The sequence below is a fragment of the Primulina huaijiensis genome, chromosome 8 (assembly GCF_012295235.1).
Source record: "Primulina huaijiensis isolate GDHJ02 chromosome 8, ASM1229523v2, whole genome shotgun sequence".
NCBI classification, from domain to species: Eukaryota; Viridiplantae; Streptophyta; class Magnoliopsida; order Lamiales; family Gesneriaceae; genus Primulina; species Primulina huaijiensis.
This window is the reverse complement of record NC_133313.1, coordinates 21,183,889-21,206,586: the sequence shown is the minus strand read 5'-3', so window position 1 is coordinate 21,206,586 and position 22,698 is coordinate 21,183,889. Positions and strand designations below refer to the sequence as shown.

At 34.6% G+C, this 22,698-nt stretch overlaps 5 protein-coding genes and 1 long non-coding RNA gene across 13 annotated transcripts; 3 read left to right on the top strand and 3 right to left on the bottom strand.

Moving 5' to 3' along the window:
• Positions 1-659: 659 nt before the first annotated feature.
• LOC140982664 (sterol 3-beta-glucosyltransferase UGT80B1-like) lies at positions 660-7,103 on the bottom strand. Of its 6 annotated transcripts, none has more exons than XM_073449301.1 (15): positions 6,902-7,103; positions 5,752-6,313; positions 5,329-5,471; positions 4,359-4,613; positions 4,106-4,217; positions 3,636-3,806; positions 3,442-3,505; positions 3,278-3,335; positions 3,006-3,182; positions 2,632-2,763; positions 2,453-2,555; positions 2,100-2,176; positions 1,857-1,904; positions 1,513-1,662; positions 664-1,084 (listed from the first exon to the last, which is right to left on the bottom strand). In XM_073449301.1, exons 2-15 carry the CDS (start codon positions 6,173-6,175, stop codon positions 878-880), a joined length of 2,121 nt encoding a protein of 706 aa, XP_073305402.1. In that variant the 5' UTR covers positions 6,176-6,313; positions 6,902-7,103; the 3' UTR covers positions 664-877. The 6 variants fall into 6 exon arrangements, with proteins under 6 accessions (XP_073305404.1, XP_073305402.1, XP_073305403.1 ...); XM_073449302.1 differs by lacking the exon at positions 6,902-7,103 and adding an exon at positions 6,644-6,882; XM_073449306.1 differs by having other exon boundaries at positions 666-1,084; positions 5,752-5,859; positions 6,902-7,100.
• On the top strand, positions 6,698-7,107 carry LOC140982665 (uncharacterized). Its single transcript, XR_012176329.1, has 2 exons — positions 6,698-6,785; positions 6,860-7,107. It is a non-coding gene; the product is annotated as an uncharacterized lncRNA (long non-coding RNA).
• A 2,305-nt stretch (positions 7,108-9,412) lies between these two features.
• LOC140983248 (probable mediator of RNA polymerase II transcription subunit 26c) lies at positions 9,413-11,759 on the top strand. Of its 3 annotated transcripts, none has more exons than XR_012176396.1 (8): positions 9,413-10,062; positions 10,191-10,259; positions 10,361-10,443; positions 10,525-10,595; positions 10,701-10,801; positions 10,900-10,990; positions 11,207-11,353; positions 11,458-11,759. XR_012176396.1 is itself a non-coding variant. In XM_073450203.1 (8 exons), the coding sequence occupies exons 1-7, from the start codon at positions 9,697-9,699 to the stop codon at positions 11,313-11,315; spliced, it is 894 nt and encodes a 297-aa protein (XP_073306304.1). In that variant the 5' UTR covers positions 9,413-9,696; the 3' UTR covers positions 11,316-11,353; positions 11,458-11,756. The 3 variants fall into 3 exon arrangements, 2 of the variants coding, with proteins under 2 accessions (XP_073306304.1, XP_073306305.1); XM_073450203.1 differs by having other exon boundaries at positions 11,203-11,353; positions 11,458-11,756; XM_073450204.1 differs by lacking the exon at positions 11,458-11,759 and having other exon boundaries at positions 11,207-11,385.
• Positions 11,760-14,268: 2,509 nt separating this feature from the next.
• Positions 14,269-16,716, top strand: LOC140982651 (uncharacterized). Its single transcript, XM_073449276.1, has 4 exons — positions 14,269-14,604; positions 14,729-14,844; positions 15,307-15,702; positions 16,504-16,716. The coding sequence occupies exons 1-4, from the start codon at positions 14,469-14,471 to the stop codon at positions 16,576-16,578; spliced, it is 723 nt and encodes a 240-aa protein (XP_073305377.1). The 5' UTR covers positions 14,269-14,468; the 3' UTR covers positions 16,579-16,716.
• Positions 16,717-16,778: 62 nt separating this feature from the next.
• LOC140982650 (uncharacterized) lies at positions 16,779-18,288 on the bottom strand. The gene is made up of 2 exons (XM_073449275.1): positions 18,078-18,288; positions 16,779-17,800 (listed from the first exon to the last, which is right to left on the bottom strand). The coding sequence occupies exons 1-2, from the start codon at positions 18,217-18,219 to the stop codon at positions 16,884-16,886; spliced, it is 1,059 nt and encodes a 352-aa protein (XP_073305376.1). The 5' UTR covers positions 18,220-18,288; the 3' UTR covers positions 16,779-16,883.
• Positions 18,289-19,423: 1,135 nt separating this feature from the next.
• On the bottom strand, positions 19,424-21,482 carry LOC140982649 (protein BYPASS1-LIKE-like). The gene has a single exon (XM_073449274.1). It carries the CDS (start codon positions 20,799-20,801, stop codon positions 19,635-19,637), a length of 1,167 nt encoding a protein of 388 aa, XP_073305375.1. The 5' UTR covers positions 20,802-21,482; the 3' UTR covers positions 19,424-19,634.
• Positions 21,483-22,698: the final 1,216 nt, after the last annotated feature.

The following is a 22,698-nucleotide window of genomic DNA, read 5'->3' as shown; positions in this document are numbered from 1 at the left end:
TCTAGAACACTCCAAACCTATGTTGCTCTGACAGATTAGAGAGCTCGTGTCAATCACACTCGAGTACGGCGCAATTCTCAAGGTGGCCCAGGTGGTAAAGTACCCGAGTGATTGTATGAAGGCCCGTGATATTGATTACTCGGGAGGAAAAGAAATGCCCGGCTAGTGAAGACAGTACCCGACATATTGGCTCCGATCTGGACTATCCAATTAATATCCCGGGTCATTCATGACTTGGATCCTTATGGGAGTATCAATATAATAATAGATGTAATTTGATTTGGAAGAAAATGATATGAAAATTATTAATTTGTTTGGAGGGGTTTTGTTATAAATTCGAGATCTCGTCCCAGAAAATATTGATATCATATCAAATAATTCGATATAAACTAGTGCCAAGACAATGTGTTTAGTGGTAATCCTAATTTCAAGTAAAATGTAAAAATGTGACTGCTACAAAAATAAAATTCAAGTATGTCATTAAATTTGACGTATAACTGAGTAATATATAAACATAAAACCCACAAATTCCAATTCGACAGAAAGATAACAAATCGAGTTGGAAAACTTGGCTCTGAAATTACTTCGAAGAGAGGAGCTAGCAGATTTATAACATAGAAAACATCGACAGAGGAGCCAGTTCTTGTAAAAAAAAATGGAACTACAATACTATATAGATGGCAGTTGCACGCATGCTGAAGGTAATCCATACCCACTTTTAAACGCATGAATGTCGATTACATTGAAGGTGGAACTTCTTGAGCAAATCCGTCAAAATAATTAACAAAGAAGCAAAACAAACAAGAAAAATGAAATGAATTGCTAGCAAGAGGTGACTATTTACAGCGTAATGGAGTATATGAATACTGCAAGAAATTCAAGAACCACCACATGGTAGGCAACACAGTCTTCCAATCTGAATGAAAATCCATTGCAGCGGACTTGGAGTTTCATCCTTTTCTGAATGTGGTGGTGATGGGATTGGAAGCTGAGGCGGTAAATGACGATGAAATGCATCGACTGCGGCTCCAACACCATCTTCGTTCTGGATATGTAGTGCTAATTCCATCACTCGTGATTTTACCTGGAGATGATTTTTGAGCATTAAAAGAGATTGCTTTGGCAACATGTAATTCAGCAACCCTCACGTCCTACTAGCTCATGGCCAATGGTATTAAACAGGTCTATTTGATCATATGTGTACTGGAAACGATGGTTGCTGTTTACACGGTTCTACACCATGACAATGTGGTACTGCGCGCTTTGCTGCTACATTCCAAACGGGTGGTAATTAAGAGAAGAGTAGCTACTCAACCGTGTATCAAATTAAATGTGACATCACCACTAAACTAGTCACAGAGGACAATGACCAGAGGAAGCAAATTCTAATACTCCCTCTTATGTGGGTAATTTCCGAGCATGGGCAGAGAAACTCACGTGCACAATGAGATTCAATCTGTTATGCTTCACTTATGCCATAATGTTTTAGGTATTGATTAAGTTAATACGTACCTCTGGTTGGAGCATGAATTGTATAGCTTCTGAAAGAGATTCAACACTAAGCTGTGAAATAGGAATTGGCGCAGGTCCCAATCCTTTCTGATAGACTCTTTCTCCCCAGAAAAACTGGTCTCCAAAGAACGGAACTATGGTTGTAGGACACTGCATATCAATAAACTCGTTCCATGTTTATGCTGTCCAATGGTTCAGTAAAATTCAAACATTTCTTTCGATAAGTCATATGCACATCTGTATTCATGGTAATGGAGTACAGAAATGTGGGTAGTTTACTTGAGGGCATACGCTGAATCATTAATTAATCAAAACACATTCGGACATTTTAATCTCTGGCTTACCCCTGCTTGTAGTCCAGTGGCTGTGGTTCCAGCTCCGCCATGATGGACCTAAAAAATGCAATGTTATTCTTCATGAGTGCAACAGGATATAATGAACAGAGTTCTTTCTATGAAAAATCTATACTCGAACATTTTTCTAAATTCAACAGCGATAATCAATTGATGTTAAAGCTACTATTTCAAACTCCCCTCCAAAAAAAAAAAAAGATACAAACACAAATGCAGCTTCGAATCAGGACTAACCACAGCTGAACACTGAGGAAACAACCAATCATGAGGGCAGTCCACAAGAAGGAAAACATTGTCCGGGATATTTTCATCTGCAATAGAAAGAAAGTGTAAATAATGTTACTGAGAAGAACAAGTGTGCTCGAGGCACGAGTATGTTATATTTTAAAGGTTGTATTGTATAATTGTGCAGATTTATATTCTCAAATTATGCTCAAATACAAGGTAGGATGATTACAAGTCAACGGTTCGTAATAAAATTTCAACCCATTTATCAGATGCACACCGACTCCATGAACATATGACATCACTAGAGTAGCAATAAAATGCAAAATGATAAAGTCATATGACAGATGAAAGAAACATACGAGTACCAAGGTTGCCCCACCCTCGATCAATTATTCCTCTCTGCCCTGTATTCTTCAATGCCTCCAAGATAATAACCGTCGTTTTCTTTGAATCCTCAAGAGGCTAATCAAACAATCAAAGTTAACGCATAAAGGATCCCATTACAGAATATGAAACATTCCTCATTTGACCGTCATACCATGCTTCCAAAGCCAATATAAATTGGTTCATCGCTTTTTTTTATCCACTGAAGAAATTCTTCAGTTGGTTCATATTTTGATCCAAGATTTATAAAACAGTAGCCAACAACATCAACCAGAGGACCCCAGTCTGCATTTTAGAAAAAGAAATATCAGTTGTGATGGATCACCACTAAAATATAAATATATCTAGAACCCATAGTCTATACCACGAAACCGAACTATGAAAAGTTGAACAGGAATATTTTACCAAATGGAAAAGGCAAAATACTTGGATAATTTGAAAATCTCAAAGATATCAATCATATTAATCAACATATAATGTAAAGATCAATGAGTGATTAAATAATACCAGCGGAGGAAAATGCTTAACATTTGGCTTGGGGACGACATTAGGACTCCACATGTAGCCTGTTGGAAGATGAGAAATCGAACCATGGTACGTGCTGAAGTATGCAATAGGGGCGAGCTTAAGCTTATTTTTCCTAAAGTCATTAATATAGCTTCTTATGCCCCACCATATCAGTAAATCCACAAGAATATATGATAGCTGGATCAATCAAGAAATACGAGGTCTAGATTTATCATGAAATTCAGTAAATTTATCCAAATTAAAGAAGAGCATCTCATGAAATTGAAACATACCCAGTATGCTGCACTCTGCGGTACTCTTGCCAATGGATGAGGGAATGCATATGTTGGCCTGAAAATAAATCACACGTGTAAATATTTTTTTCCTTATAAGTAAGATTCAATTTGTTAGAAAGATAAGACAGGAATAGAGATAAGGCAAATTAACATAAACTTACGTCCAAGGCATCGTGAAGAAGATGTGCAGGGGAACGCCAAGAGCCTCAGCCACATGTGCATGTCCTGATAACCAAAAAACCTAATATGTTTAAGATGAACTAAAAAGAAAAAGTGTGGCTTTTGGATGTATATTTATCAAATAAGTTTTTAAAGGATAGAGAAAGTTCCCAAATGCTTTTAGTTTAAAACTAACCATATGCAGGTGGGTTTGCTATAATTGCCTGAGCCGTGAATGGCTCACCCGTCACTGGATCAGGTTCTGTGCACGCTGGAAGGAGAGATTCAATGATGGCTTTTATTTGTTTCCGTTGCATGGTAATTTCTCCTGGGCCAGATGGAATAAGACCTTTATTTCTTGCCATATCTGTGATTGTATTCAAAAACTTAGTCAAGATAAGTTCAGACTGAAGCGATTACTATCAGGTGATTAACTAATGAAAAAATAAAGAATTTGCAAAGTGCATTACAAGGGATACAAGGTTATAGTAAAAAGTTCAGAAATATGAAACATAGTTTTAATCGTAAACTATAGTTATGGACCAAGTACAAAAAACACAAGTATCAACAGCTACTAGTGCGAAAATAAATAATCAGCAACAAGGATATCTTAGATTAAATCCCAAGAATATTCACAGGAATACAAGCATGTTGAGGACCTCTTACATCCAGCCAAAACATGAGGATCACCACCCAACGGGTAAAAACCGACCCCAGCTAACTTGACAAATCCACTGAAGTTGGAATGAGTTGCCAACCTAACATGATGGCCAAATTCCTGTTGTTACATACGAATTCAGTTAAACATTTGAAACAAAATCTTCACAAAATTTCTTCATGAAAAAGTGAACTATATACTATTGTGAAAACATTAATTAAATATCACAAATTCGAGCAATTCCAAAATTTGAAGGCTTACCTGAAGTCTCCTAGCTATAGCTAGAAAAGGCTGAACATCTCCTCTTGTCCCAACAATAAGCAGGGCGATGTTTAATTTTGGAATAGGTTTGTCGTAACCAGTCATGATATAATCAGTACTACGAGGAATTGCCTCATCTGGTTGGAGGTCTGGCTGGAGCTCTAGCAACTCAGAAGCTTCATGAGCACCCTTAGTGAGGTCAACCTCCACAGTCCCGTCACTTTGTATCTTCACTAAGTTCACTATTAGCTTTTTCTGGGTACGAAAAGGAAAAAAAAGTAGTTATAAGAAATCGACATCAGTCTAGTATATCCTTTTAATCTATACAAGAAAAAAACAGTTGAAGAATAAGGTGCACATCACATTTAGTAGAAATCATCACATGAGCTACAAATAAGTCAAGCCTACTATATAACTAGGAAAAAAAGTAGGCACGGATCTTTTCCACGGGATAAAGGAATGGCTAAGAGACATCAAACTATAATCAATGAAAGCATATATTACAGGAAAATACCATCATTATCTTTGAAAACCAGGCAGATAATACACTCCCGGATAATGGTCACAAGCACAGAGCTATTAATTGCATAGTACAAGATATCCTTTTTGAGAGTGTCCTTTTAGTTATGAGTGGTTCTTCAACACTACAGAGATATAATACATGAATAGCACAAAGGAAAAGACAGTCTAGCAGGCACAAGTGCAATCACAAAGAAATCTGTCCTAAGAGCTTTCGTGTGCAAAAATATTGAATTTCATGAGACATGTGTCAATGAATATGAAATATGCCTAGGGCGAAACATTGAGTACCAAATGCAAGTGTCCTTGTAGTGATCTTGTAGCTTCTACATGGGACTCATGCAAGGTAACAGAGGGAGTGCAAACACACAGATACACGAAAAATATAAATAACAAATAATAAAGCCACAAATTCAACAAAGAAATAGAATTCCATTGATGTTCATGTCACCTTCTCATGTTCAGATAGTCTATCCAATTTTAGATCAGGCCTTGGACTACCCCTTCTCTCAATCATAGATTTTGAAATTGTGGCCTCTTGGCTATCAAGAAAAAGAGTTCTCTGCACTGGTGCTGTGATGCAGTAATCCAAATCTTGAGATGACAAGGAAAATGCACAATCAGACACATTCAAATCTCAAACAGAAAGTCTCCCTTTACTTAACATTGACTTTATGATGGACAGAGAGAGATAAATAACCATGTGAATACTGGAAATATACCAGAAATAAAACCGATGAAACAGCAAAATAAGCCATCAACAGCATTAATACCAGTTCTGAGCTTATATTAAACTTTTCACATGATGCCATGCCAAGGCAACTAAATCAGATATCAAAAATCAACTGGATAAGTAACAACTGTAAATGCTAACCTCTTCGCGCCCGAGGTAGTGAACCGCTACTAAAATCTTTTGATGGTGAAACCTCGTCAACAGGTGATGACTCCAACAAACTTGTCCTCCCCTGGTTCTGTTTGGATGCTGTACACAAATCAGATTGTTCAGTTAAAGACTCATCATCGGATGCAAATACTTTTTTTTTCTTCTGATATGCTAAATCTGGATCAACACTAGATAATTCATTTGGATATATCCTTTTTACTTCCATTGGACTATCCTCTGTCACTGTCACTGTCCCTGTCAATACACCACGATTGAGCTCTTTTTCTGGAAACTTATTTTTATGAATCGGAGTATCATAATCATAAACTCGGCCCACACCCATCAAAATCTTCAGGTTGTTTTCAGCCTTATTTTCTAACACTGATGGCATTTTATCAATGCCATTACCATTCATGTCATCTGATTCACTCCAAATCAAATTCAATTGCTACAGAAACTGCTCCACGCCCTCTAGTACCACTCTTGATATCCATCCAACAAGCACACAGTGAAGCAAGAAATCTTTCTTCAACGAAGTACTCAGCTTCAAGCTCTGTATAAAACTCCATAAGATAAAATATCATAAAAAGACTAGCAATCCCGTGAATCCATGACACTTCAAATAGCAGTATTTAAAATTTTATCCTCGAACTTCCAAAATCTTAAAGCTGAAAACGAAAAATAGCAAGAGAAAGCTCACGATCTAGCACACCGAAAAAAGCGATTGAAGATTTTAAAACCCTCGAAACTTTTAAAACTTTATCACACATTAAGAAGACTAACTAAAACCAACAAGACCACCACCTAACGGTCAACACCACGCGCAGAATGCGCGGTGAACAGTTGTACTCAGAAATTCGACAAGGTTTTACACCATACCTACCATCAATAACAAGACCGGATATATGCAGCAGATGTAGCGAACAGATCACAATATGGAAGCTCAATTATTATGTGGTAGAACTTTACAAATAAATTTTGCGTTAAAATCCAAGAAAATGGGCAGCACTTGAAAATACATAAAAGTGCGAAATATTTTTTACTAACTCGTAAAGATCCATTTTATACTATTAAACAAATTCCTTCATTTTTTTTTCAGAAAGATGAAAACTTTTGGATTGGGGTTGAGTGGCGAGTAAACCTTTACGAAATGGGACAGAAGAAGATTCTTCCAGCCGCCTTGGGTTTCTAGGGAATCAAGTGATCATTTACGTTGTGGCTAAGGAATCCAGGCAAGTTCATATTTTTCTCCCTTCAGCCTTAAAGAAATCAAAAACTGTAAAAATTGTCTCACTGGGAACAGATAATACTAATAATAAAGAGTACAGCAAATTTGTTGGTTTTTTTTTCTTGAAGAACAGCAAATATGTGGTTGCTTTAGTAAAGATCATGACCTTTGATGGTCGATGATATGGGCAGTTGATTGATGTCAAATACAGATACTCCCTCGTATTTATTTATTTTTTTTGTCAAAATTTTATATTTTTATTAGTATTTAATTAATTTATAAATGATTTTATATCTATCTAAAACTTAGTTCATAAATATAAAAATAATATTAAACATAGAAAACTAAACTATATATATATTTGAAATATACAGTTAAGTAATCTTTAAATTAAATTTTTAATCTCCGATTTAGCATGAACTTTGGTCATTCATTTTCGATAATGGGTCCCGCTTGCAAAAGAGATTCCCAAAAACTAATTATTGGTGTTCTAGTAAATTGGAAATAATAAAGGAAAAAAAATTATAATGATAAGGTTTTTTTTACATAATTTATAATAACAAGATTGTAAGAAAAATCTAAATCGCACTTGGAGAAATTAGACATTCACGCACCAAATTACATAATAGAAATATTACTGTCAAACCAATATGAAATCGATGTAGAAAAATAATTAAAGTGAACCTATAATTTGGTGAGTAAGTATTTTCTGAGACGGTCTCGTACATTCGTAAATAAAATCGACTTCGTCTATAACTACAGTGAAAAATATTTTTTCATAAATCGGATATGTAAAAAATATTTCTCAATAAATTAATATATGAAAATCTCTTGTATAAGTTTTTTGTGTAATTTGATTGGTTCAACTTAAAACGTTCAATAGTTAAATAAAATGAGATACCTCCCACATTCGAGTATCATCCATGGGCTTTGATGTTCCTAAATGGGCCAAAACTTTTACTGAAAGAATAACATCATTGTCTATTTTTTCCATTTTTGGGCCTTCCACACAGCCCGTACAACCCAACAATGTTGCCTTGACATATGAATTAATGTTAATTTCATGCAAAAATATCTATTTTAGTCGTACGTATTAATAGATAATATTTTAGTTATGTATTTTTTTTAACTAATTATAGCCAAATAAATATTCGTGGATGACCAATTTAGTCTTTCTCATCTAAATCATTTAGTAAAGTGACTAATATTTGTGGACGACCAATTTAGTCTTGACAAAAACTTGTGTAAGACGGTCTCACGGGTCGTATTTTGTGAGACTGCTCTCTTATTTAGGTCATCCATGAAAATTATTAATTTTTATGCTCAGAGTATTACTTTTTATTGTGAATATCGGTAGGATTGACCCTTCTTATAGATAAAGATTCGCGAGATCGTCTCACAAGAGACATACTCTTTAGTCTTTCTCGTATAAATCATTTAACTACATAATTTTGACGTGAATAATTCAAATTGATTTTCAAAATTTAGTCACAGACTATAATTGATTAAACGAAAGTTACAAAACTAAAAATATGTCATTTTAGTAATTTCATTGCTTATGCCTTAGAAATTCAAAAGTCAAAAAATAAGAAATGGCACGATTCCCTATCCCCTAAAATTTTCCAACTCTAATTGTAATTGTAACAAGAATTTCGTAAGACCATTAGTGCTCCAAATGATTATTTATGACCTCGATTACTACCATTGACCAACTGCTTTCTCAATTTGGTTAACAACAATCTTATCTTTCGATTTAATATACAAATATAGCCCCACCCGTATACCTGTAAGCTTAATAAAAAGTTGAATTTAGTTATGGGCATTTAAGCCATTTCACATATGTTGAGAAAATGGAGCCCAAAAGTGAGAAATCCCCTATAATTCTTGGAAAAAGTGGCCTACGTCTACATATCGAGTCTCCATTGCACTTGGACTTAGTCGCCTTTAATTAATTGTTTTCTCTAATTAAAATTTTGTTTCATTTTTTTAAGTCTTAAATTGCTATTTTTTTTATATAATTTTAGTTTTTTTTAGGAGGTGAAGTAGATGTCAATGCAATATCAATGTAATAATGATGTACTTCAAATAAAAAATATCAAAAATCGAAAAATTAAAAATAAAATTGAAATTTGATAATATATATAAAAAACGGCAAAAACTTGTGTGAGACGATCTCACATGTCATATTTTGTGAGACAGATGTCTTATTTTGGTCATCCATGAAAAAGTATTACTTTTTATGCTAAAATTATTATTTTTTATTGTGAATATCGTTAGGGTTGACCCATCTCACAGATAAAGATTCGCGAGACCGTATCACAAGAGACATACTCATAAAAAACCCAAATGATAAAAATTAAAACCCAAAATGTAATTTTTTCTTTTATTTTTAATTTCTTCTGGAAAAAACTAATAAATCGAAAACTTTACGACTTGCATTTATGTACATCCAAAACACACCCATACTTCTCCTGTCGAAACACAACCAAAATTGGTCCTGTTTCCTCAGCTTCAAAGTTCGACGCACAGTGCTCACTGAACATCATTCGAGAGAATCAAAAAGAGTTGGGATATATTGGAACCCATTAGAGTTCTTGTTTACCATGAGCTATTCTCTGTTCTTAGCCTATATGTTGCGCTGTTTCAAGAAAGTTATTGCAAGAATCTTGAACTGAAAGACAACTTTTTGAAGAGATCTTTTATTAAGAATGGATTTGGACGAGTTTCGTTCTTTGGTAGTGGATTCAGAGTTGGATGTTTGGACTTGGATTGATATGGCAATCTCTTTAGCATCTGTTGATCATGAAAAGGAGTTGAAGAATCGAAGAGACGGAATCATTCAGAAACTTTATGCACCAGTATTTTCCAAGTGCCAGAATTGTGATAACCACTTTTTAAGAGGGCCGAAGTGCAATGGTGCAGAACCTGTAAGCCATGAAACTCAAGAAATGAGCTCAGAAAAAATGGCGTCAAAGAATGAAGTGGAAGAAGAGGAGGAGGAGGAGGAGGAAGAGAATGGTATTGAACTGAGAGAGATTCTTGAAATCAAGAATCTCTTAGACTCTTCCACCCAGGTTTCCCATTTTTCAAATTTTATCATTTAATCGAATGTGCTTTAAAGTTAATATTTTTTACTTGTAAATGTAAATTGATCAGTTATTGGGAGTCTATTAATTTTTTTTTTTGGTAACTGAATATTTAGTCCGAGGGGAGTTTGGTTGGCCTGCTTCAGAGGCTAGTGGTAATGAATATCACATTCAAAGCACTTAAGGTGAATTAATTAATTACTATATCAACGATGTTTTCCTTTTAATCATTTCCTATTCGATATTGTTTATCGGGTTATTAAGATTATATGTGCACATTTTTAAGGAAACTGACATTGGAAGACAAGTCACTCGACTGAGAAAACATTCATCCGATGAAGTTCGTAGGTTGGTGAAAATCCTCGTCAGGTTTGTATGAGAAACAATGGGTTTCCGTTAATCTTCAAGAAATTGCACCATATTCTTTAATCGCGGTGTTTTGTGTTCCAGGAAATGGAAGGACACTGTTGATGAATGGGTGAGATTAAGTGTAACAGAGGAAGAAATCACTCCATTCAACGGTAAAATCAAGAAACTAATTAGTCACACTTTCTCGCATATTACGTATGACATATATTGGTCTAAATCTATATATTATGTTAACATTATCCTATTGAAATGGAAAGATGATAACAAGTCACCACCCCATCAAGCTCAAGTACTCAAGAACAACGTTCAAAATGCACAAAATGGTTCAGTTTCTTATTGTTCGACTCCAACTTATAAGGTCAGAATCATCATCTTTTTTCCCTTGAAACATTTCCAAGAAAAAAGATGATTTTATTGCAGTAAAGTGGATTATTTGGTTTGGTTGCTGTGAAATAGGAAAAAGTGAAAGATTACCAAATTGAATCAGATAACTTGTACGCGTCATCTGCAAAGCGCCTTCATGGAAATCATCAAGAAACTCAAACTGGTATTTTTGAGTTGAATATGATATAATAACATAGTGCTATAAAGTAAATATCGAGTAAAAAAAACTTAGTAACACCAGAAAATTATAAACTTTATTTTTACTTTTTCAATTTTAATTTCACTTTTTTTAACAAGAGTATTTATATATAAAAAATTGATTGAGTGAACTTTTTGTTTGATGGCTGATGTATCATGTTTTATGTGTATACGAAGCCAGAAGACAAAGAACAGAGCAAACAATGAAGTTTGACAGCATGCCAAAATCCAAGAAAGTCGCTATTACCAACAACGGAGGAATCAGCACTCTACCAGTAAAATTCTGCTGATTCATCACCGCATAAATTTGTCATCATTTACACCGGCGGTAACATTAACTCCTCCAAATTACCCTACACTTAGTTTAAAATCAGTAATTTGGTTATATATATATTTTTTGGCTTTTCATTTATTGTTTGATATTTTGAGCAGATTATGAAATGCGCTAAGCTGTACGTGAAAAAAGTGGGAGAAGAATGCATTAATTTGATTTGAAGCTTCACATGTGGCTGCAAGAAAGCTAGAAGATAATAACGATAGTACGTAATAATGAGATAAAAATTAAAGATTATAATATTTAGAGAAGGTCAAGGGAGGAGTACATGTGATATATATTGTTCGGTGGATCGAGTTGGGAGTGGGCAGATGCATTGCTTTCAATAGTGGACAAATAGCTGCAGACTTGTATATATAGTTTTAGGGGGCACTAGAACATGCAAGTGTCTTGTTATTCACCATCTTTATAAAATTTAATATGAATCTAAATCGTTACGATATCGTATTTTTTGAATCCATATACGTTGTTTCGTATTTTTTCCTTTTTTTTTGGGTAACGGAGAAACTCACATCCGCGCACTAGATAAATCCGTAGGCTAATTTTATGAAATTTTGACAGGTGAAAGTGTTATGGTCAAAGAATACTATTGATGCCTACAACACTAATAAGGACAACATAGGCATCAAATGCTTTAAGAATCTAGTTTGCAACAAGACAAATTATATTGACTAGCATTTTAGTGGAATCCCTTTTGTGAACATATTCATTGCCTTTTCACGTTTTTGTTTTTTGTTTTTGGCAATTGGCTAATTTAGTTGAATGAATCAAAGATGGGTAAATAATAATGTCAAATAAATGGTTTTTGACAGCTACCAATTAGGTGAGGATGCTAACTCAAAGATTTCAAGTCAAGTGTAAACGGATAAAAGGGCAAGACTTTGAAGTCCAATTTCTCATTTGGATACATCAACTCATCAAGTTTAAGAGTAGGTCTCTTGTGAGACGATCTCACGAATCTTTATCTGTGAGACGGGTCAACCCTACCGATATTTACAATAAAAAATAATACTCTTAGCATAAAAAGTAATACTTTTTCATGAACGACCCAATAAGATATTCATATCACAAAATACGATCCGTGAGATTTTTTCACACAAGTTTTTGCCCAAGTTTAATGTCCACTCGGTTAAAAAAGTTTCTTTCTTTTATAGTTATTATAGATAAAATTTAAATAAAAAAGAAATAATTTGATAAACAATTAAAAAATTATACATATATAACTTGATTTAGACTCGTATATTATCTACAGGAGACTTTGGAATTTTATAAATTTGTGAGATCGAATCAAAGTATTATAAAAATTCAGACAACCAAAAGATTATTTGCAGTGGGCTGGACAATTGGGCCTATTTGGACCTTGTAGACTAGGCATATTTAAGTTCCGTCCATTTTGTAACAAAGCCATCTCCAATCCACTGCACTACATTCTGCACTACATTGGTGTTATACTAAAATCATCTCCAACCACATTGCACTACATTTTACACTACAATAGAATATTTCAAGAATATTCTTTTTCTTTTCAATATTAATATTTCTGTTTTATGTTAATTATTTATAATTTGATAATATAATGATAATTAAATATTATAATTTATATATTAAAATTTGAATTAATTATTTCATATTAACAACATAATTATTTGATTTACGTACAATTATTTAATACAAACTATATTTTAATAAAATCAAAATATTATTGAAAAAAAAATCAAAATATCATTGAAAAAAACACGTTCATTTGATATTAAATTAATAACACAACAAAAATACAATATTAAATATTCGAATTACTATATTGTTCCCATAAATGCTCAATTAATGTATTTCGTGTTCGTAATTTGTATCATTTTAACGCATTATTAATTTAATCTGTGTTTTTTTTATTTTTTATTTTTACACTTAATTAATTTCTAATCAGAATATTAAAAATTTTATAATTAAAATTTCAAAAAATATTAATTAATTAAGTATTAAACACTTATATTAAATTAATCAAATTAAAAACTAAAAAAAATAAAAAAAAATTGTGGCGCAGCAAATCCAACGCCAGTTTTGGTGCTGGATTGGAGTGAAATATCATTGCACCACAATAGTGTGGCACCAATGTGGTGCATGATTGGAGATGGTCTAAAGCTCACACACTCAAAAGTATCTAAAAAGACACTATTAAAATTTGATTTTATTATTATAAAAATAATAATTTTTTCTAAAATGCCCTTCTAACAATTCTTTTTCGATGAGATTTTTTTTAAAAATAGAAAGATTAGCCAAATTTTAATCCATCTTAAATTCTCTAAATAAATTTTTTTTATGTTAGAAGCCATACTTCAAATATTTTTCGAGCTTACTCGAAAAATTCGTGAATTGGCCAATCATCGCTACCTATTCGATTTCACAAATCACATGCATGTTGATTCATCAAACACTAATACAAATTCCAAAGTTCAGAAGAAACACTTCTCCTCACACCCAATTTAAGTTCCGAAGTTCACTTTTTCGGCTTGTTTTCTAGTATTTGTTTTGGTCCATAGTTCTTTCTTTTTGGTGTTTATTATTACTATGTAATTTAGAGTGATCCCCCACGTACAAGGCTGGGTTTTTATGCCTTCAAGACACAATCAGACTGGACATTTACACGTGTTCTTTTGCTTGTTTGTAGGAATACACCTTTAATATTGGGTTTTTAAAGACGCAAATATCAAAATTGGGATATTCAGAGGATTTTGATTTTTTTGTCAAAACGTACTCGTAAAGAGAGCATAGATTCTGTTGCCAAATACGTACTCGAGATTCATACTCACAACACTAATGATTTAAGAATGATAATCTCCATCACCATTGGCATGAAAAGGTACTTGAATTTTAATCTTTTATTGTTATCTGAAATATTAGTCATAAATATACTGTCTCCATTGTCCTGTCAAGCATTTATATACTTTTACTGCGTAAGGCTCTGCTGTCTATACAAGCCTGGCAGCTCTCTAAGCCCGCACAAACACACATTTCTTTCAAGTTTTCTTTGTTGAATTCCTCGACTTAAAATTTCAGTTTTCACCATAACTGTTGAGTGTTTTTCTCAAGGGAAAAGAACCCATAAAATTTCATGGGATTTTCCTCCATTTTAATCGTCTTCGCTTTTGTCACTCTACCGTATCAAATCTCTGAGTCGGCCACAGTGGTGGTGGTGACTGGTAGTTTGGACTGGAAAAATCCACAGGTTCAAGTTGGAGACTCTGTCAGTAAGTTTTTCTTGATTTTTCTTACGCAAGCTGGGAACTTTTTTAACTGTGGCTACTGGATATTTTCTAGAGCAAGATGCAGTAAATGTGAAAAATGACTTTCAATTGCTTTTTGTTTTGCAAGTTTTTCAGAACAAATATGAGTACAAGCTCTACGTTTTCCAGAACCAGAAAGCCTTCGGTCTCTGTAACTTTACCCAAGCTACATTCTTGAAGCAGCCCAATTCTACATCTTACACAGTAAGGTTACACTTTCTTCTGTGTGTATTCATGTTCATTTTCTTGTTTAGACTTTAGAATTCAATTTTGAGTTGTTTAAGCATAATAATGGGCCAGATGTATGATTTGGATTTTTTTTATACTTCTAACCTTTGAGGCTCTTTGTCTGGATACTTGATTCTTTGTGTTTGTATTAATAGAGAAGTGACAAATTATGCTGTTTCCATGTCGAAAGATAATATAACAATCAGGGATGGTTTCAATTTTTTTTTTAATTCAGGCGCGAATGTTCCTTTTACAAGAGCAAACATTGTCTCTTCACATTCTGGTTTTTTCATTCCTCTGACAATATTAGAAAAAAGTCACTTTCGGATAATTACAAGACATTGCAGTATAAGTAGTTTTGTATCGTCTAAATTTTGTTTAAAACGTCGATCTGCAAATTGAATTGTAACAACTTGTGAACAACTCTGCGAATTAAAGTGGCACACCTCTCGCGCTGGCTTCTTCTACTTCTCCTACTACAATGGCTCAAACAAATTATGCCAACAAGGTCAAAAGTTGGCTGTGAAGGTCTCTTTGCCACCAACTCAAAATCATGCCACCTCCCCTGAGCTGCCACCACAAGTGGCAGCTCCCCAACCTAGTTCTGGTGGGGTTGTGGCATCTTCTCCAGCATTTCCTTGGCCATTTCAGCCCCGAGAGGCCACATCTCCAGGCCCTGCACCCGATTCGTCTATGACTGCCATTAGCCCAATGGGGCCAGAGGAAGGCATCCCATTTATCAACAGCAATCCCGTGGTGCCTCTGCCTACCGGTGAAGTCGACTCTGCTACTATTCGTCCTTGGTCTACATCTGGTGATTTACGACCTAAACAGGTACTCTTAAATTGTTAGCCTTATGTATTTTTTAAATTTTGGTGGGTTTTGTCTTAAAAAACTAGCCTGCGAGCCTCCCTGCCTTACTAAGGTGGGATTATTGGATAAAAGAGGAAAAGTCTATTCTGAAGCAATATAATTTAGCAGAAACTAATATTAAGATTGATTATTGACTATTGACCAGAAATACCACTTTGTAGCTTGTGGATAACATCAATGCTTTTAGCTTTTGGAGTATCAAAAATAGGTGGTTTAATGCAATTAATTCTCTAAATGAAACTCTAAATCGTGGAAAATTTAGCTCATTCTAATCTACTCTCTTATTATGCAGTAAGCAAACTATTCATGTAATCTCATGGTAGCTAAGATCTTGTAATATTCGGGGATGATATTAAATGAATCTATGCATCATGCACGTGCTTTCACCAATCCGTTGTAAAGAACTGTCTATTATATGTGGGATGATAAAAAAGAATTTATCTCCTTTTAGTATTTTCTCTTGATATCGAGCACATTTTTGTTGCCATTTGGCCATTGCAAGCCCATAAGATATAACAAGGTAGTCTGGAAAAAATAAAAAAATGAATATCTTTGCTCCTTTTTATAAGACATTCCTATTTTGCGATAGTTGAGGAAAGTTTAATATCCAGCATGGACATTAATAAAAATTGTTTGTATAGACACACTAAGTTTTTTGTGCTTTGATTTTCCGTGTTGAATTTGATAATGACGCATGTGCAATTTGGTAGGTGATGGACACTGTTTTTGTTGGACTGAATAATATGTTTTGTGGCAATGCAGGTTGTGGGATTTTCCACCTTGCAACGAGCTTCAAGTTACATAGTTCTGATGCTCCTGATAGGCTTGAGAAATTGAAATATAGGAGTTCATCAATCTAAAATGACTTCCAAGGGTGGTGATAAAACCATGTGTTAGATAACTTTACTATGGAATGTAGTTGTCATCTTTGTTGGTTTACACTTTCAAAATGAAGTTTACTTGTTCCCTCTGTTATATTTCTTGCCTTTCGATGTTATACTGCAACGCCAGAAATCTGATAAAAGCATATTCTGCATTCGTCTTCACAGTAAACAGGTATGAGCATAAATTTAAAGTTCCTAAGCAAACTTAACATGTCATCAATGGAGAGCAAACACGATTCATGATAATTTATGTAATTATCAATCTTTCCTCTTTCTAGTTTGGTTCTTACTTCTGGTAACGTGGATAACAAATACTACAAGTGACAGAAGTATTGCCGATCCTGCTGCAACAATGGGTGTACACATTTTGCATCTTTTACTCCCCTGTTTTGGCACTCCCTCCTCTCCTCTTCCAGCTTCAGCTTCTTGAACCTCTTCTTCTTTGGTGTGTCTTTCACTTTCTTTATCTAGAATTTCTTCATTTTCATTTTGAGCTTCATTTTTCACGTGCATTGTACCCAAATCAATTTTAGGCTCAATTCTTTCTCGTGTATCATCCTCTGTGTTCTCATTTTTCAATTCTTGTTTTGGCATATCAGTTTCCACACGCGGAACTTTACTTTGTTCTGATGGTAAACTGTTTGTTTCCTCGGTAACTACTTTCCCGTGAAATCCATGTACTTCATCTTGCAGACGATCTCCTCCTGCTTCTGATCCCAGAACCGATTTAGTTTCTTTTTTAGGCATCTCTTCTTGAGTTACTTCATTTTCTCCACTATCTTCTGGCTCCCCGGATTTTGTAATTTCATTGTTTTCTTGATCTGATGTCTCGTTTTTCGCAACCTTTTCATCCCAAATCTGCAAACTCCCAGATCCTTCTCTAGCCAGCTCAGCTACTTCTTTAACTTCCTCGACAGATATCCCCTGAATTCCCTTTACTTTCTTTGGCATGGAAATGGTTAAAGTTGATTCATCGTCATTATATTTGGCTTTAATCATGTCCAAATTCACATTAGCAGGAATTTTGAAAGCTTTCTTGAATGCCGTTGTCTCAGTATCCTTCTTATGCACTTTCCACCCCACAATCACGGTCTCTTTTACCTGCCTTTCACCGCTTACTGTGATGAGAGTCCCATCCTCGTTTATGTCGATCTTTATGTTCCCTCTCCTGTAACCTGAAATTTTTTCAGTTACAGTTCATAACAGCGGTGCAGGTAATCATCTTTGCTCAGATATATTTTTGAAAACGTTGAGTTAGAGCTCGAAATATTACTTTTTTGGGTGGATTTTTGTATTTGTAATATAAAGGAAGTGAAAATTTTCCACAAAATTTATCATTTTTAGTTAAAATTTATGAATATGCAAGTTTGCAACTTTGAATCTCGTTTAAAATAAGCTCCTAAAGCTCTTAGAAATCAAGAAATAAAATAGTAAACAAAATGATGAAAGAACCGTGGAGATGTGAAGTGAGTATGAACATGGCTTCTGTTTCTCGGGAAAAGAACAGAGGACCGGCGTGGTCTTTAGAGATTTGAAAGTCGGACGTGAATTCATCAGCAACTCTGGCAAGTTTGATCCCTAATTCCAGCTCCATTTTGGAATCGCATTAGTTGGGGACAAGGGCTATGTATTTTGACAGAACATAAAAAGTGTATATAGAAGCAAGCAAAGAACTTATGCTTTGCTTTGATGAAGTTGCCAGTGGAACTGTGAAAAAGCCAGTTGCTTTGATTATATGCTTCCGTTGGTTCTGCCGTGGAGATAAGTAAAGAAATTTCATTTATTAAATTTATTGTGTATCTTCACATATTAATTTTCTAATTTTCAATTTTGTCCGATTTCCTATCATGAAGAAACTTGAACTAGAACTTTGATGAGCATTTCACAAAAAATACTCGTAAAATTTCAATTTTATTTTTTTATTGAATGAAGGCATGCAGCTATCTTGTCATATGCTTGTTAGGCGGGCATCCATTTTTTGGATGACAATTTAAAAGCTGGAAATGGAATTGATGGCCCCAGAAGCTATACTAGAGTAAAATGTATTGTTGATTCTAGCCCACGAAAAACAACTTTTAGCATTTAAAGCGCTGTATTGTCGTTACACCTAGAGACGTCCTCTGCCAATCTTGGCCTCTCAAGTTTGTTCAGTAACTAGGTCTTCCACATGCCAGCCATGTTTCTTCTAGAAATCGAAAGGGTGTTGAATTTAGAGCTCAAATCTTAAGATCTTTGATTCTTTGTCCTTTCATTAATCGTCACGAGCACGCATTCCGATGCAAGTAGTAGTTTATGTAGTTCAAAAAAAGTACGATGTTAGAATTAAGACAAAGGGGAGAATCATCATGCTTAGTAGTCAAATTCAAGAACTGAGATTAAAATAAGTCGAGCTCTGTTGGCATAAGTTGTGACTTACTGGATTCACCCGACACGCAGTCAAAATCGTTAAACGTGTAGGTAACGTAAGGCGGATGATTTTTTTTTATATGGCTAAATATAAGTTATCTTCTTCAATTTCATTTCATTTCATTTAATGGTAACAAATACAACTGGTTTTCAAAAAATGTCTGGAACTATTACAGAAGGCTCCCATAATATTTAATAATTCAGACTTTCTGTTCCAAATTTAAATTCTCATGTAGTGTTTCAGATTATATCATCGACATCTGTAGCAGGAAAAAAGTGAAGTCTGTGGCTTCATCATGCATAATGATTGAATGAGATGCGAATAAAATGTTATGTAATGACACCAATGTTATCAACCATCCAACGTAAACATAAGATGGCCACACACCAGATAAAGCAAATTTACAGAATAATTTTATTATACAAAAGCAAAGATCAAGAGCAAAGCATCATGGACACCATAAAGTTCAATCATTTAACCTAATCTCTTTACATAAAGATATTTTGTTGATATCAAAATACTTTCAACGCTTCTTATTCTACGCAAGTCAGTTCCATTGCCCGAGATTCATATATAACACTTTAATGATATTCAAAGATACATCAAGTAGGAGTATTTGCTCGGCATATTGACTCAAGGCCCTCGGTCCGGCTTCGCACGATCCTATGGAACACTTCTCTAACTTGGCGTTCCAATGGATCCAGTCCATCCTTGACAGCTTCATAAACTAATCCTAATTCTTGAACCCTTTGCTTCACTTCTCCTTCCTTCTTCTCATTCAATGGGAACTGGATCGAATCAGTCAATTCATTCATGTGCCGAGTGCATATCTCAATATCATGAATCTCCTTCATCAACCCACAAGCATTTCTTCTGTCCCGTTTCTTCGAATCCTCCAAGATTCTATCATGGAGGGAAATTATTGGAGCAGCCCAAAGTAACTGCTTTGGCACAACAAAATGTGATTGAAGGCCACGGTCCTGACAGGGGATTGCCGCCACAAGCGCCCACATCACAAATAGAAGCACATAGTTCATAGTGAAAACAGCCACATTTAGTCCATTGGATGCAATCTCATTCGCTCGTGGAGCCACCAAATTGCTGCTAATTGATTGGAGCTGCCTAGCAGCAGACCAAGACCTTGAAACGCCCCACGAGAGTGACCTGAAATGAACAGAAGACCTCTCCCTCTGTACATTACTGCGACCAAAAGATCTGTTTCTATGTGCGATAGCCGTGTTTGATTCTTTTTCATCAAGCATTCCGATGACCAAATCAATTAGTGCCTTCTTCGCACGGCGAAACTGACCTTCACCAATGCTCCTTTGGTTACCCAGCGCACACAAAACAATCTCCAGCTGTTTCTTCCACTGCTTGATCTGCTCAATCCCATCACGGATAGCATTACAAACATCCAAAGCCTTTACACTCCTCTCAAAGAACTCTGAAATGTATTTGTCCATTGGAGGTTTATTCAAACAGGCCTTGTTGTTGAAGACGATCACTTTGAATTCCTCCTGACAGCAAAGGAATGCGTCCAAAAGTTTCCGAATCCATGGTATTGAGAGCAGCTCATCGGAATCTGCTGCCGCCAAATCTTGGAATCTTTCAGCTACTTGCCTCTGAAAGGCTACTAATTCCATTTCTTGAGCAGTGCCTTCGTGTGGAGACTCCATGGAATGGACCTGATCACGGCGTCTGCTTAAAATGGAAAATCCAAACGGTGAAGATAACGACGAGGACGACTCTTGAAACTCTGTCGCCGGCATCTCTCAGATTAAATATAACCGAAAGACTGAACGTTCAACAAAAATCTTGAAGAAGCACACTGCAGATTAGACTCAAGGGACCAGTTACAATCTTAAAGATAAGAACTTTCGATTTTTGGTCAAAACCTGAATACAGTTTGCTCAAGCGATAAATTCTGGGGAAAAAAGGCACACAGCCTCAGCTGACGATACCAAACACACATAAAAAATCTTGAATCTCACAGGCCCGCGACTGAATAGGGGTAAATACTGGGAATAAAAAAATAAACCAAGCTGAAAATCCAGACAATTAGGTAAGCAGAGAATACATATGTTTCCTTCCTCCTCCTCCAATAAACGAAAATTAAGTCAAGGCCATAAGAACCAAGATTGAAAACATCACCAAAAAGATCTAAAAATTGATAGAAATGTAAAACGAAGACGTTAAAATATCAAGAAATCTTCACCGCAAAACTACCAAGATCACACAAACGCACGCCAAAAACTCAACCTTTACGTATCATATGAACATCCCAGTAAACTCAAAGATCAAAATAAGAGAAAAGAGGATTCTAGGATCAAAACAATCCGACATAGTGAAGGAGGAGAGAGCAATTTTGAAAAGGGATATTTTGAAACCCTAATGAAGAGGAGTGGCTTATATTGGCGAAGATTTGGACCGTGCATTGAATGCCTGTTGGCAAAGGAAGCGAATATTCATTTATCTTGAGGAATGGGTCTGATCTCCTAATTTTACCGTCGTCTAAATTCCACACACTTTGATTTTTCTGAAAAATACAAACAATTTAATCTTTTTAAAAANCTTATTTAGATCATCCATGAAAAAGTATTACTTTTTATGCTAAGAGCATTACGTTTTATTGTGAATATCGGTAGAATTGACCCATCTCACATATAAAGATTTATGATACCGTCTTGCAAGATATCTACTCTAAATTTTATGTAATTATGAAAAGAAAATTTTGATAGAAAATAGAAAATATCGAGTAGGGTGAATATCCACATGTTTAACTGTGTGACACCTGTGTGACATGCCATAATATCATAAATATTAATATTTTAATATAAAAATTAATATTTTTAATAATTTTTAAATATTAATATTTTAACATAAAAATCAATATTTTTCATATGATAATTTTCTTAAATATCTATATTATAAATTTGACCGATTACACGGCCTCATATTATTTTCGTGAAGTTCAATTATTGCTAGTGTCTCCAATCGTTGCAGACTTTTGTTAGCGAATGAAGTAAAAAATGATAAAATTGTTTTATTATTTCTGAATAAAAAAAAGATATATATTGTTGTGGAAAATAAAATAATAAATAAAATTAGTTGACCACGTGTGAAAGGTAATTGGAGAGCGATTGATGGTGCACACGTGGGCCGATGGTGAGCTGGGTCTTGGTTGGCGCTTGAGCTTGGGACACGGCCCACTCACGACTCAGTCCATTGCAGCAACAACCCTTCATCTTTACAATTATTAATCACACATTTGGATACTAATAATGCCTATATTTCTATTGTAAAAAAAAAAAAACTTATATGTCTCGAGAATAATTATCAGATTCGTCCTGCTACATCTATATGAAAGAATAAATATATTTTCTCTATTTAATTGTGTACTATCTATTATTAATTTATAATATAAAACTAAAAAAATTACATAAATATTCGATATATATATATATATATAGAGTGTATCTATATTTATAATCTAGCTACAACTATGTCGCATCAATCTTTATTTTGAAAGGTTATATGCATCGAATTGGATGGATTGACTTTCTTTATACATCGTTTTTTTATTATATTTTAAAACAATGACTTGTGTCCATGACTGCCCTTGCATATCAAATACTGCTGTTGACATTCAAAAATGACTATCTAATC

Bases quoted from the DNA above. Each gene is read 5' to 3' on its own strand.
- LOC140982664 (XM_073449301.1), bottom strand. From the start codon at position 6,175: ATGAATGGTAATGGCATTGATAAAATGCCATCAGTGTTAGAAAATAAG. The intron at 3,506-3,635 runs GTTAGTTTTAAA...TTTGGTTATCAG, and splicing joins AGCAAACCCACCTGCATATG to GACATGCACATGTGGCTGAG. The intron at 1,663-1,856 runs GTAAGCCAGAGA...ATTGATATGCAG, and splicing joins CCACTGGACTACAAGCAGGG to TGTCCTACAACCATAGTTCC.
- LOC140983248 (XM_073450203.1), top strand. From the start codon at position 9,697: ATGGATTTGGACGAGTTTCGTTCTTTGGTAGTGGATTCAGAGTTGGAT. The intron at 10,444-10,524 runs GTTTGTATGAGA...TTTGTGTTCCAG, and splicing joins TTGGTGAAAATCCTCGTCAG to GAAATGGAAGGACACTGTTG. The intron at 10,991-11,202 runs GTATTTTTGAGT...GTGTATACGAAG, and splicing joins TCATCAAGAAACTCAAACTG to CCAGAAGACAAAGAACAGAG.
- LOC140982651 (XM_073449276.1), top strand. From the start codon at position 14,469: ATGGGATTTTCCTCCATTTTAATCGTCTTCGCTTTTGTCACTCTACCG. The intron at 14,605-14,728 runs GTAAGTTTTTCT...TTGTTTTGCAAG, and splicing joins TCAAGTTGGAGACTCTGTCA to TTTTTCAGAACAAATATGAG. The intron at 15,703-16,503 runs GTACTCTTAAAT...GTGGCAATGCAG, and splicing joins GTGATTTACGACCTAAACAG to GTTGTGGGATTTTCCACCTT.
- LOC140982650 (XM_073449275.1), bottom strand. From the start codon at position 18,219: ATGGAGCTGGAATTAGGGATCAAACTTGCCAGAGTTGCTGATGAATTC. The intron at 17,801-18,077 runs GTTCTTTCATCA...AAAAAATTTCAG, and splicing joins ACTCACTTCACATCTCCACG to GTTACAGGAGAGGGAACATA.
- LOC140982649 (XM_073449274.1), bottom strand. From the start codon at position 20,801: ATGCCGGCGACAGAGTTTCAAGAGTCGTCCTCGTCGTTATCTTCACCG.